Below are 15,187 nucleotides of genomic sequence, written 5' to 3' on the forward strand. Positions count from 1 at the left end.
TTTCAATTTGGATTTGGATTGAAGATTGGATTGAAGATTTGGATTTGGATTGAAGATTGGATTGAAGATTTGGATTTGTTGTGGATTTCTCTTCTTCAGATTTTCAACCCTTTTGGATTGCGATTGCAGGTTGGTTCATTTTACCTTTGAATTTGATTTCTGAAACATAAGTGTTTTCTCCATGACTATGCAATTGTTGCTGAATGTTGTTTGAAATTGTTTTGGGTAAAATGGGATTGAATTTGAAGGATTTAATTTAGCATTGGAAAGAGATTCAGGAAGGGAATTTGGAAAAGAAGTTTATTTGATTGTTTTCTGTGATTGAAAATTGTTTGTTGGAAATGGTATCTCCCTGTGTATTTCATGATTCCCTCTTCCTTGTGTTGTGAAGGTATTATTGATTCTATTTGGGAGTTAATTGCCTTCTCATAATTGTATCCTTTGGGTCTCCTTTGTTCCAGATTGTTATGGTGTGTTTTCTGGCTCCATGTAGCTTGACAGAAAGCTCTTTATGTCACTGTGATTACGCATTGTAAGGGACATACCATTTTAATGAGTCTAAGGATTATTTTGAGCTTTATACAACTTTTTGATTGTCTCTTGAGGATGTTGTAGGTGTATTTTACCTCCCCTTTGATTCTATGACTTCTTATTGTCAATCTCATCACTGTGGGAGAAGGTTTTTTATGCAGTTTTCTTTCCCTGAGTCTGCAACCTTGTAATTTTGTATTCCCTCTTTGATTTTTTGAGTTTCTAGACCTATTGGGTTGGTTTTAAGGGTCATTTTTTACCCCTTTGCAGATCTGGGCAAGTGTCTTAACCTATGAGTCACGTTTACATGATTTTTGGCCTCTTATCTCAAAACACTATGGGAACTACCAAGGACGCCACCATATGGACCAAGGGTGCTACCATATGAACCAGTAACACCATTATGCATCCCAAGGGTGTTGGGGAATGTGCCAAGAGAGATGAAGTCCTGAAACTGAGAAATTGAGTAAAACACCCAAAACTCTGCCAAATGCACCCAAAATGCTACCATATGGTCCTAAAACAATATGGAATGGTCCAAAAACGCTATGGTACATATCAGAAGCACTACCATACATAACAAGGGTGCTAACCTACAAACCAAGAATGTTGAACTGCTCTGGAGGTCCTAAAAAGTCGGTTTTGAGCCCAGTTTGATGTCTTTTTGGGTTTGTGATTTCTCCAGAGGCATGTGCATATTTTGATGACACTCTTCCCTACATGAAAGTCCTAGTTCCTTAAGCATTGATTTTTTGTGAGCCTCTGGAGGTCTTATGTTTATAATTCGATCCACCTTAGTTTTGTGTTGTGATGTGATTCATCATTGTGGTTGTCATGTTGAGTCCCTTGGTTGTTAGGTGTTAGCCCAGGTCTTGAGTGTGAGTTGGAACCCCATATCATCTCCTAGCATGGGAGGTGGTTCCTAATTGGTTCCACATGGTTGGGTGGTTGAATGCCTTCTTCCATTGGGATGCTCTTCATTGGATGCTTGAGTGTGTGGAATGGATTCTTGGATTCTTCATTATGTGGATATTCTCTTGGAGATGAATTCTATGTACTTGGAATAAGGAAACATTGTATCATGATGATTTACATATGTGAAAGAGATTATGTACCTTTGTATTATGTATCTCCATGTATTTGTAGTTGAGATTGAGAAGGGATGTGATGTAGTGGATTAGGAGATGTATTCATTGATCATATCTTGATGTATTGGATATTCATTATTTAATGAGAATATATGAGTTCTATGTGGAAAAGAAATGAGCTAGCATATATGCATATGTATTGCATTTGAATTCGTGAAATGGAAATTGTGATGTGTAATCCTATGGAATGAATGATTGAAAGAATAGTAATTGTTGTTATTATAATTCTTATTTGAGTAAATAACAGTTACCTAGATGAAATGGTTAATTAGATCTATGATGCATTCATGATAGATGGTAGTAGGAGTGTTAGGAACATTTGGTTAGTGTTTCAAATGAATCTAAGTAGTATAATGAGAAAGAGTTACGCATGTGTGTTAGTATTTATTCTATTTGCATGGAAAGTAAAAGATTGGTTGAATAGTAGAATTTGATGTTCTAGACAGAAAAGTGATATGTTAGAATTGTGTCAAGTAGTGACATTGAGATACCCTAGGGAATGGATATGATTGTAAGAGTTTATTTGGTGACATGATAATGTTTAAATGAATTATTCCACTTGCGTAATATAGTTCTATGGTTATGTTCATGTTGGTTTATATGATCTTGTAAATAGTTAATGTTGTATTTAATGTATGTTAATGTTAACATAGAAGTATTGGATGATTTTAAACAAAATTAATTCCATTTGTTAGTAGATTTTAGATTATTTCTCTAGGGTATTTTGGTGGGCATTACAACAAGACAAAACATTGTGTGTGCGTGTGTGTGTAAATACAAATGTATACATGTATGTATGTGTGTGTGTGTGTGTGTGTGTGTGTGTGTGTGTGTCTATATATATATATATATATATATATATATATATATATATGTATGTATGTATGTATGTATGTATGTGTGTGTGTGTGTGTGTGTGTGTGTGTGTGTGTGTGTGTGTGTGTGTGTGTGTGTGGACACACACACACACACACACACACACACACACACACACACACATATAAAATGAACACCAACAAGACCAACAAGATAAAACAACTAATAAAGAGCTTTCCTATAATTGTAAAATGTTGAAAATATTTTCACATACACAATGTTTGAAAGTGTTGTTTCTCTTTGCTTCAAAAGAATACTTTTAAAATTCAATTAGAATATTACAAGAGAATCTTATGTGGAATATGTTGCTGCAAGTACCAAAATATCAAGGTACACGTTCTTAATAACTTTATGCAAGTCTAAACATGTATCTCTATGAAAAGATGTATAAAATAAATAACATAATAAAATAATATTTAAGTAAATAAAATATTTCAAGAGTGAAGATAGATGTATTTAAGATATTTATATTAATGTTACTATTCAATTTGATTTTATATTTATAATAATAATAATTATTATTATTTAAATTATAGTTCTTTTTAGTAAGCAGCTATTATTATTTGAATTTTTTTTATAATTATGTTCATTAGTGAGATCATCATTATCAAAAGTAAAAGTAAGAAATTATGAGGAACATAACAATTATTGATCATTATTGCTAAAGAATGCCATAAAATGCATGCTTTCCTCGTCGATTGAACTTGCTTTGATATTCAAGATGAAAGCTCAAAGTTTAATACTATAGAGTAATTTATTTTGTTGAGAATGGATTGGTTTAGTGAATTGGGGGTTGGATTTTCTTGAAAAGGTTTCTTTTTTACATGAGCTATCTTGGAATGTTTATTTCTCGTGTGGTTGTTTTATTCTTGTTAATCTATAGTGTTGTTAAAATGCTAAATTTTTGTTAGAATTTATATAATAGATCAAATAAATTATGACATCTCTCCTAGAAGGATTAATGCTAGAAATTATTTCACATTTCCTTTCAACAAATAATGATAAAAATATATGTGTTTCATGGTGATTTATCGTAAGGTATCTTCTCATTATGGCCACATAATGAGATTGCATGTAGGGTAAAGGTTATGTGTAAATGACAAATATACAAACATGCATATAAATAGAGATAAGATGAAGTCAAATAACAAAAATAGATGTAAATGGATATAAATCAACATCAAATTAGCAACAAATCTTAATTTGCTTGTACTACTTGTTACTATATAATTGTATCAATCAAAATAAGCTCGAATGATTAGATGAGCATGACCCCCCTCCAACCAAGGTTGTTGTCATCACTTAGTGACTTTTTACGTTTATTGATGTTTGGGGTTAGCTCTATTTAAATCATTTTTGTCTTTTATTTTAAACTTGATCCCATAAACACTCTAATTAACGTCAAATCATGAAAAAACATTAATACAAGTGTACCACTTCTTAACAAATGATTGTATTATTAAAATTGAACCCAAAGCGATCCCCCTCCAAATGGTTTTGCTCTCATCACTTAATGACTTTTTATGTTTATTGATGTTTGGGTTTAGTCCTATTCAAACCAAGCTTGTCTTTTATTTTATCCTATAAACACTCTAATTAATGACAGATCATGAATAAAAGGTAATATGAGTTTACCATGTACTAATAGATAATTGTATTAATCAAAATAAACCCAAATGATTAGATGATTGTGATTCACCTCCATCTGAAATTACTCTATCACATAATGACCTTTTATGTTTATTCAAATTCGAACTTAATTCTATTTAAACTATTTTTATCTTTTATTTTAAACTTGATCTTATAAACACTCTAAAACTATATAATTTTACAATATATTATCATCTTCTTTATTCTTATAAAATAATTAAAACCTTATTCACTATGAAAATAACCCTATGAAAACTATTACAACAACATCACTCTATAGAAATTTATCCACGTTCAAGACTTCTTACCCTTAGTTTCTAAGGCATGATGACTATTCTGAATTTCTACTTTGGCTTTATTGAAAAGTTATGTATTATAATTGAAAATTGAAGTTCACCTACTACCGAATCACTGTCATAGTTATACTTTGCACCAAAATCTCTTGAAGTCCACATATTGCACGTCTCAACGGTTTTATTAAGAATGAAATCCACAAAATTCAAAATTGTTCAAATAAAAACAAGAAAATATGACCTCACTACATGCGACGTCTACGGGACTGAAATTGATGTAATGATTCAATTTTGGATTTCTTTAACTCGCATTGACTCTGGTTTTATGGGCATTTAGTGGGAGTCGATTGATTGAATCATCACTTCTCAATAATTGAATAATGAAAAAATTATAAAAGAATGAATGGTTTGAATAAAATGTATGAGGTGGGGTTTTCCGTATAGTGTTTTGGTTAAGTGGTGGTGCTGGTGCTGTGATTACTATTGTTCAAATTTCCACTTGGTCATTGTTATGCTGATCTGATGTGCTCGTGGGTTTGAGCCTTAGCTTTGTTAAATGGAGATGAGGTCCTCCGTTTGTGGCCTTCATAGCTCCGGATCGAAAGCAGGCCCTCCGTTTGTGGCTTCACCGATTCATAGCTCCAAGTCAAAAGCGGGTTTGAGCCTTAGCATTGTTAAATGGGGATGAGGTGGGGATGAGGCCCTTCGTTTGTGGCCTCACCGATCCATAGCTCAGGGTCAAAAGTGGGTTTGAGCCTTAGCATTGTTAAATGGGGATGAGGTGGGGATGGGGTCCTCCGTTTGTGGCCTCACTGATTAATAGCTCCAAGTAAAAAATGAGCATTGTTAAATGGGGATGAGGGGATGAGGTCCTTTGTTTGTGGCCTCACCAATCCATAGCTCCGAGTCAAAAGTGGGTTTGAGCCTTAGCATTGTTAGATGGCGATGAAGTGAGGATGAAGTCCTCCGTTTGTGGTGGCCTCACTGGTTCATAGCTCTGGGTCAAAAGTGGACATTGTTAAATGGGGTTGAGGTCCTCTATTTGTGGCCTCACCAGTTCAAAGCTCTAGGTCAAAAGGGGCATTGTTAAATAGGGATGAGGTGGGGATGAGGTCCTCCGTTTGTGGCCTCACTGGTTCATAGCTTCGGATCAAAAATGGGTTTGAAGCTCAACATTGTTAAATGGGGACGAGGTTCTCCATTTGTGACCTCACCAGTTCATAACTCCAAATAAAAAAACATTTCACATAATAATGAAAAAATATCATGCTGTCACATTAATTTTTTTTACCTAACACTTGTTTAAAACATACAGAAAGATGGAATGGCGGCATATTTGGATTGGTGATGAGTTAGACAAAAAGAGTCGGTGAGAATTCATGACACTGAAATCTGACTGTAAAATCATTTCCTGGAAAAAAAAAAAACCCACATCACTAACTAGAGTTGGTGAACGTGGCTTTCGTTTGCTTGGATAGTGAAAGACCAGAAAGACTGTGATGTTAGTGGGTTGGTATGTTGAATAAAAGAACATAATCTGATTACTCCGATTGTTTTGCTTTTCTGATAGTTGCAAGGTTGTGACCCAAATGGGACCCTTCAAAAGCACTGTTAATTTATTAGTTTTAGCAGGAATATACTGAGAGAGAGAGGAAGCCATCGTTTGATCCATTTGGTCCAAGTGATGTCATTCTGCAGCTCTTTCCACGAAAAAGATGTGTGTATTTATTGCTGGCGTAAAGTCAAGAAAAATCCCATTAGCAGACAAAATTTTAAAAGTTGTGATGTTTAATTTTATAGTTAGCTGCCCAAGTTGCCAACTACAAAGCTGACCTTGTGCGGATATAGTCTAAAGGTGGCGGCCATTTTTTGTATATATATATTAATCACACAGCCAACACCCAAGAGCAGAACTTGTAGTTGATTTGGGTTCACTCTTTGAGACCAATATTTGCCTATCCTATCTTGCACAAGATGAATTTTCAGAGGACATTTTTCTTGTTCTTTTTGTTGGTCATCGCTGAAATTGTTGCTGCTAAGCATGTTACTAAATATTTTGAGTTCAATGTAAGTAACTGTGGTTATTGTTTTCTCTTGTCTTGCTTGTTTTCTTCTGTATTTTGAGGTGTAAGAAATGACATTGTTTCATTATTTGGCAGGTGCAATATCAAAATGTGACTCGCTTATGTCACACTAAGTCTATGCTAACCATCAATGGTCAGTATCCTGGGCCAACAATTGCTGTGAATGAAGGCGATCATGTTGTTATCAAGGTTACAAATCATGTTGAGTACAACATGACCATCCACTGGTAAGTTTACATTAGATCTTAGAAAAACTATAGGATTTTATATCGTTCATGAATTCGTCTTGCTATTCGATATGGGACAACTAGTTTATGCTGATATCTTTTTGACTGGGAGCCAAGGTCTGTGGGATAACCATTCTATCAAGATGGTCCGTGACATGATCTTGACCTCATCTCTTATTTCTATACTGATATCTCATTGGCCGAGAGCCAAGGTCTGGAGGATATCCATTCTACCAAAGTCACCCATGATTGTGACCTCATACCTTATTTCATACCTCTAGAGATTTGAACCTCGGTGGATAGCATTTTGCTATTTGATTCAGAAGCATTCGCCTACATATGTTAATATCTCTTTTTTTAAGAGCCAAGATTTGCAGGATATCCATTCTACCAAAGTCACCCATGGTTGTGGTCTCATACCTTATTTCATTCCTATAGAGATTTGAAACTTGGTGAACAACATAATCAAAAAGCATATCAATTATGCTCAATCAATTGAATTACAACCCTTTGATAAATTGTGAATTGGAATAAAAGTTGTCGGTTGAACAGTCTTTCTAGATGTGCTTGCTGGACTGCTTCAAATCTTGTTGATTTATTTCAGGCATGGAATTCGTCAGATGAGGACCGGATGGGCAGATGGGCCGGCATACATTACACAGTGCCCAATTCAGAAAGGGCATTCATACACCTACAAATTCAAGGTGTTTCAACAGGTTGGTTCTCTGTTTTGGCACGCTCACATTTCTTGGCAACGAGCAACCATCCATGGAGCCTTCAATATCTATCCAAAGAAAGAATATCCATATCCTTTTCCTAAACCTGATGCAGAAGCTCAAATACTGTTCGGTAAGCTTGTTCACATCAAGGTGGTAGTATTAAGTCTGTCATAGCATGTATTCTATGTAAAACAGACTATGAGAGGATTGTAGCACAATTACACTTAGAATTTGAAAGAGAAAGCTTTTCTGCAGATTTCCTCCATTTGCACTTGATATCTTTATCAGAAATAGTAGATTGATTGAAAGAGTTGAACTTTTCCTACAGGGGAGTGGTGGAATGATGATGTAGAGACAATAGTTGCTGAAGCCACCAAGTATGGCGGAGGCCCAAACGTGTCGGATGCATATACTATCAATGGCCAACCTGGCTTACTCTTTCCTTGCTCCTCTAAAGGTAATATAAGTTCTACTAACTAGTTGATTTTTCTTGACTAATACATTAAGCCATGTGATCAGTACATGAATAAGTGTTCAACACTTTTTCCATGCATTGAATATTGAGTCCATTTCTTTTAGAGTTGACCCTAAAGCCCATGGAAACTTTTTAATTGTTTAAACTGTGATGATGAACTTGCAGATGTCTTTGTTCAACATGTTGACCATGGAAAGAGATATCTATTTAGAATTGTTAATGCGGCCTTGAATGACGAGCTCTTCTTCGCCATAGCAAATCATAGCTTTACTGTAGTAGAGATAGATGCCACCTACACCAAACCCTACAAGACAGAATTTATCTTGATAGCTCCAGGACAAACTATGAGTGTTCTTGTAATGGCAGACCAGCCCAAAGGAAGATATGTCATGGCAGCCAGGCCATATGTGACCTCAGATGTCCCATTTGACAATACCACAACTACTGCAATCCTAGAATACACAGATCTAAAATCCTCTGAATCCCATGAGTCTAGTCACCCTATTTTTATGCCGAAACTCCCAAAAATGAGAGACTTCCTATTGGCAACAGAATTTTCCACCAGTCTGAGAAGCTTGAATTCAAGAGAATTCCCATCTTGGGTTCCTCTAAAGATTGACACCCATCTGCTATTTACAATTGCACTTAACCTGCAGGACTGCCCAAAAGGCAAGATTTGTAAGGGCTACTTTGGAGGAAGGTTCTCTGCATCTGTGAACAATCAATCCTTTGTTCACCCTCATATTGCACTTCTCCAAGCTGCATACCACAACATTTCAGGGGTTTTTTCCCCTGATTTTCCAAACAGGCCACCCCACCAGTTCAACTACACCGATCTCAAGCTCAACCTGAACATGAATCCACATTTCAGCACTAGAGTGAGTGTAATTCCCTACAATGCAAACGTACAGCTAATTCTGCAGGATACTAGTATGATGGGAACAGAGAACCACCCTATTCATATCCATGGCTTCAACTTTTTTGTAGTGGGGCAGGGGTTTGGAAACTACGATCCCTTAAAGGATCCTTCTTGTTTCAATCTGGTGGATCCCCCAATGAGGAATACCATTGGGGTACCTAGTGGAGGATGGGCTGTTCTCAGGTTTAAAGCAGATAATCCAGGTAAGAGAAAGATTTAAACGTTTTGCTTGATCTAATCAGATTCAATTGATGATATCAGATTTTCACAATCTATAATTTAATTTATTTCTAGATTTCTGGATTAGAATCTAATAGTTTTTGAATCAACATTTTGGATCACACTCTGTGGTCCTTCATTAGGATACTAGAAAGCTAAGAGACACTCGTCTCCTCGTATCTTAGCTCTCTAGTATCCTGAATGAATCAAAAAATATGATCAGAAATGTTACTAATCCAACTATCTAGAAACAATCAGATTTCTTGATACTTAATGGTTCTCAGATCCTAATATGATGTGTGTATTGTTTCAGGGGTCTGGTTTATGCACTGCCATCTGGAGGTACACACAAGTTGGGGATTAGCAATGGCGTTCATGGTAGAGAATGGCCCAACTGCTCTAGAGTCTATTCGTCGTCCGCCTTCTGATCTCCCTCCCTGCTGATTCTTTTATCTGAACATTTTGCATGGTCTCTTCAGTACTGTTATTCTTTGGTCCATAGTGTAATCTCTCGTTGAAAAAAGAGAAATGAGAGATCATACTATAGTTAGATCGCTAGTAGAGAGGCCTGTTTCTCGCTTCTTAAAACATTTTATGGATTCACTTTCTTCCAGTAAAAGCTTTACATGGCAACTGTAAATTATATTGAGTTCAGTTTTTCATAATTGTGACTATCTAGTCAGAGCACAAATAATGACGGTGTACATTCTATGTTAAATTATATAAAAATAAATCATGGTTCTTGACATAAAAGATGGGTGGAATGTGATCATACTCCCAAAAGTTGATGTAGAAGTTCAAATACAATAATAAAAGTCATCATTTTCTATTATGTAATTAGAGCAATACAAGTGGGAGGAGTATATGAGTCAAAGTCGAGGGGCTACCATAATTATTCACGAGCTCCTAGCCTTTAGAAATACTTTCAATCTGTGATGGTATCATCTTTATCTCTTTTTTCTTCTTAATCAAAAGAATATATGACTAGAAGAACTAGTGAGGTTTAGCATGGGAAACTTCCCACAATCATGTCAATCAAGTATGCCCTTATAATAGAGGTCATGACTGCTCTAATGTAGTCTTAAATAAAACATAATATGAAGAAGGTTTGACATTATTTATGTTGAGGAAAATATCTTTTCAACATTGTTTATGTTGAGGAAAATATCTCTTACCTATATGATTATTTTTTTTGTCCATATATCATTTGTTATCAAAGTTGTTTGAACAATCTTGGATCTAATCTTCTAAAAGGTTTTGGTTAACCTGTACACTATCTCTTATCTTCGAATGTCATAGATCTAGTCTCCTTGATGATTTGTTTTTGTTCTTGTCTCTAGATCTTTATTTGTAGCCCAAAAATCTAGCACCCTTATGGTTCCCACCTTTTGCCCTTGCTAGATATCTATTTTGTTTTTCTTGAAAGTATCACATTGTGAAACTATGAAGCTTATTTTGAGGCTGTCAAATTGATCTTTGAATATTTTAACGCATCTAAATCATCAAGGTCTTAAATTTAAAAGAATAATTAGAATTAGGATTTTGGATAAAAAGTTATGCCCTTTGAAAGGTACTCAACTTCAAAACCTCAATAAAGAAGCTTTCTCACCTACTTGTCGTTTTGAGATAGATCCTAAAAAATGGACATACATGATGACTATGAAAATACTAAAATGCAGAATTGAAATGACTTAGAAATGATAAAGGAGAGATAGAAAGATATCACCAAGAGAAGCTATTGAAGCTCTAGCAAGATCGCAAGCGTTTCCTTTATCCAGCACCTACACATAGATGACCAAAACATAGAGTATGAAAAATGAACCACTACAAAGGATAATAAAACCCCTCAAGGATTTGAGTATCAACTCTCTACTCTAAACAAACATTCAAGTAACTATGACCTTTGAGAGGGATAGACAATGACAAGATGCTTTTAAAGAGCCAATGGATATGAATACCCTCTTATAGGTTTTACAAAGTCAAGGAAAGAGCCAAAATCACATCATGCAAGCTTTGCTTGCAATATTTCAAACACTTATCCAACACACTCAAACAATATACACGTTTCTCAAAACCATGATTTCTAACTTGAAAAAAATGTTTCTATTTTAAAATTTGATGGTGAGAAGATGGACTCTTGGATCTATACCTTTAAGGTGTATTTAAAAACTCATCTTGATTTGACTAATTGTTAAAACATTTAGATCATTGAAGCCCATATGTTGGACTTAGCCTTAGATTGATGGAAAAACCATCAAATTATGTTTGCCAAAGAGAAGACAACATCAATCAATGAGGATAATTCCAACAATATTTAAAGGGAATATTTTACTAACTTAGCTACTTGTACAACATGTTAGGTTGATGGTTGCAGCTCAAGTAAGTTCAAGGTCAAACAATTCAATAATCTTCAATCTAAGGTCTAGGTCAAGCTCATTGTTTTGGTTGTAGAAGAGATACTTTTCTTAATTTTATTTATGGTCTTCTATATGTCATTCATATAGAGCTATCTATGTTTGAATCCAAATTATTACATATAGATTTTAAGATTGTAGTCATCGTAAGAAAAACCAAGTATTAAAAAAGGGATTCAATTAGGGACATCTTAGCCATCCATAAACTATAGAGGCTAGTCAATATTTTCAAACTAATCCTCCTCCCTGGCTACTAGTAGTAGAAGACAATTTCTTAGCTATCACAATCATTGGGGTCATTCTAGTAAGGAGTTCATAACTTAGTTCAAAAAAAGAAAAAAGAGAAACCTATCCTTATAAAAGAGAAATAAAAGTAAATGCAAGATTTTGGTGATCTAGCCATAGCTAAAAATTATTAATCCTATAGAGCTTGACCCCATCCCTATACTCATGACTGAGTTCATTCCTACAAGGTAACTCAAGATTCTTAATTTATTCAAAATTATTAAATCATCAAGAAAACAACTAGTTTTATCATTAATAGTAGAACTGAGAAGAATCTTATTAGTAAAACATTGTTCACCACACTCCAACTCCCCATATATGATCATCCTCAACAATACCATTTGGTTTGGGTACAAAAACATAGGCCTCATAAAATAACTAACAAAGTCTACATACTAACCTTTACTATAAATGATTTCAAAATATAGTTGAATGTGATGTAACACCCTTGGATTATGTGTTGAATGTATATCTTGTATTCCCTGAAAATGCAAAATCATTTAAATCATGTATTACATGTGTTTCCTTCACCATACCTTTCCCATATTTAATATATTTGATCATAGCTCTCTTTTAATTACCCCTCCCTTGGTCAATTTTGTGCTCTAACGTGCGTTTCCTATCCCTTCACATCCTTTTCATGTGTTTAAGCCTCAAAATTAAATAAATCATAAGTCGTGGAGGTTAGATTGTTGTCTTTTCTAGGATGTCAAAGCTCTAGGATTTTCTTTACCTAAGTACCCATTTGAAAGGAAAACATTTTCCCAACCTCCCCTTATCTTTTCCTTCACTTCAGAGTTTCAAGATTTTTCCTACTAGCATCTTGTATTTGCATTTTCCACACCTCTTCACTTCATCTTTTTAGATTGTCCTCCACCAACAAGTTTTCAAACTTTTCATTTCTTATTTCCTTCACATATGATTTCCCATGCACATGTTTTCTCCTCCTGCCACTACCTTCTTCACTTTTAGGCCTATGATTTTCATTTTTTTCTTCCTCTCTTCACTTTGGCATAAATTTTCTATCTTTCTCTTCCCTCACCATGAGTGGTAACTAATCTCTCCAAATTTTTATCCCCAAGACAATAGGCATTAATCTTTTTTATCCTTACCTTCTCACTTCATCATCGAATGTGGTGTTGAACACAACTGGATGCTAAAAGGGGGTGAATCAACATATAGTAAAATCTTTATCAGATTTAACTTCTTACTTTATCATTCATTTCATCAACTATATGCATGAAGATTAATAATTGAAACCACTAAACCAAACACACATGAACACCAAGATTTTTATGTGGAAAACCCAAATTGGGAAAAACCATGGTGAGAAACACACACACACACACACACACACACACACACACACACACACACACACACACACACACACACACACACACACACACACACACACACACACACACACACACACACACACACACACACACACACACGGATAAGTGCACAAAGATGGGGGACCAAAAAGGGGTCTTAAGATGCCACTTTTAGTTGAAATCAGCAAAATCTGAACTTCGACGAGAAATTGAAGATAGGTACACTCAAAATTTGAAAATTCAACAAGAACAAGAGTTGAGGTGCTCTAAATCTACTTTCTAAAATACTAATTTTTTTTTTAAATGGTGGAGATTAAGGGTTTCAAAAAGGGCACCACATTTATTGGTCCTACTTTTATTAGAAAAACATAACATAACACCAAATGTGGTGCCCCTAAAATATTAACTTATTTTTAGAATTTTCCAAATCGCTCACGTGAGAAACTAGCTAACACATTGAAGTTTATGCCAAATTTTTCGGCTAATTTTTTGATGAATATTTGAATTTTTACAAATTTCTGAAGTGGACACATCTCGAAAAAAATAGAAATTTGAGCATGCTGCCCCCCCCCAAAATTGGGAAAGCTAATTAAAAACCTTTTTTTTTAAAAATTGTGTAGAATGGATTCTAGTTTCTAAAATGTAATTTTTTTCAAAATTTGATAAACGAGTAAAAATCTATGCCCCAAATACGACATGTTAGTTTTTGACAAAAAACAGATATATTAACAAAATAAATTAGAGATGAAGACCTTAACATAATCAAAATTTTAAAAAATAATTATATGGATGGATAGATAAGAGAGAACATACCAATTATATGGTGTTTGTTTTTGTTTTCATTGAAACATATGCAAACTTGGACGGAGAGCATGGACAAAAATGTTAGAAATTTTGCATGTTTGCTAAAAAACACGTCTTAGGCCTGAGAAGGACATCCAAGCCTTTGGGTTGGATGCCCAAGGTAAATCCAAGCCTAAGGCTTAGTGTTTTCCAAGGAAATTAGTTTGGCGCATGTCAAATGTAAAAAATGCAAAAAAACGCATTTGGTGTGCGCCATATTAAAAAAAAATTCAATCCCCCCTCTCTCTCTATTCAATAGTACAATATATACATAAAATATAACATTTAAGTATAAGTCACATTTTAATGTCTTTTATGTATATATTGGCAGGATGTTTAAGAGTGGTTTCAGATCTTTAGGAGTTAAAAATGTAGATTCTAGTTTTTAGAATATTCATATAAATTTTAGACAGTCAAATTCTATAATCAACGTGCTTGTATCATCATTCTCTCTAGTCTCTCTCTCTTTCCCTGTATTCCTCCCCCCTCTCTATCCCTCTCTCTCTCTCTCTCTCTCTCTCTCTCTCTCTCTCTCTCTCTCTCTCTCTCTCTCTCTCTCTCTCTCTCTCTCTCCCTTCATCCATCCCTCTCTAACTTGGGCTCTCTCTCTTTGGTCTCTTACTCTCTTTCCATCCTCTCTCTCTTTCTCTCAACCCCTCCCTTTCTCCCTCTCTCTCACTTGGGCTCTCTCTCGCAATCCCTCCCTCCCTCCTTCTCACATGGTCTCTCTCTAGTCTCTTCCTCTACATCAACCTCTCTCTCTCTCTCTCTCTCTCTCTCTCTCTCTCTCTCTCTCTCTCTCTCTCAAGTCTCCCCCCTCTCTTTCCCTCAACTCCTAAATTCCACCCCCATCTCTCTCTCTCTCTCTCTCTCTCTCTCTCTCTCTCTCTCTCTCTCTCTCTCTCTCTCTCTCTCTCTCTCTCTCTCTCTCTCTCTCACCTGGTCTCTCTCCCTCTTTCTCAAGATCTTCTCTATCTATTCTATCCATCTCTTCCCATCCCTTCCTCCCTCTCACTCAAGATCTCTCTCTCTCTCTCTCAAGTCTCTCCCTCAAGAGATAGAGTGCCTAAGATAGAGAGAGGGAGGGAGGAATTTAGGGGTTGAGGAAAAGAGATGGAGAGAACTAAGGGAGAGAGAGAGATGGGGGAGGAGAGAAAGAGAGAGAGA

The 15,187-nt window shown here is 35.3% G+C and overlaps 1 protein-coding gene across 1 annotated transcript; it reads left to right on the plus strand.

The window, feature by feature from the left end:
• The first annotated feature begins 6,396 nt into the window (after positions 1-6,396).
• On the plus strand, positions 6,397-9,968 carry LOC131060045 (laccase-2). Its single transcript, XM_057993132.2, has 6 exons — positions 6,397-6,565; positions 6,658-6,809; positions 7,414-7,658; positions 7,857-7,985; positions 8,169-9,125; positions 9,455-9,968. The coding sequence occupies exons 1-6, from the start codon at positions 6,473-6,475 to the stop codon at positions 9,583-9,585; spliced, it is 1,707 nt and encodes a 568-aa protein (XP_057849115.2). The 5' UTR covers positions 6,397-6,472; the 3' UTR covers positions 9,586-9,968.
• Positions 9,969-15,187: the final 5,219 nt, after the last annotated feature.

This window comes from Cryptomeria japonica, chromosome 8 (genome assembly GCF_030272615.1).
Source record: "Cryptomeria japonica chromosome 8, Sugi_1.0, whole genome shotgun sequence".
Taxonomy (NCBI): domain Eukaryota; kingdom Viridiplantae; phylum Streptophyta; class Pinopsida; order Cupressales; family Cupressaceae; genus Cryptomeria; species Cryptomeria japonica.

Excerpts from the sequence above, each read along its gene's own strand:
- LOC131060045 (XM_057993132.2), top strand. The coding sequence starts at position 6,473 with ATGAATTTTCAGAGGACATTTTTCTTGTTCTTTTTGTTGGTCATCGCT. Across the intron at positions 6,566-6,657 it reads CTAAATATTTTGAGTTCAAT|GTGCAATATCAAAATGTGAC; the intron begins GTAAGTAACTGT and ends ATTATTTGGCAG. Across the intron at positions 7,986-8,168 it reads CTTTCCTTGCTCCTCTAAAG|ATGTCTTTGTTCAACATGTT; the intron begins GTAATATAAGTT and ends ATGAACTTGCAG.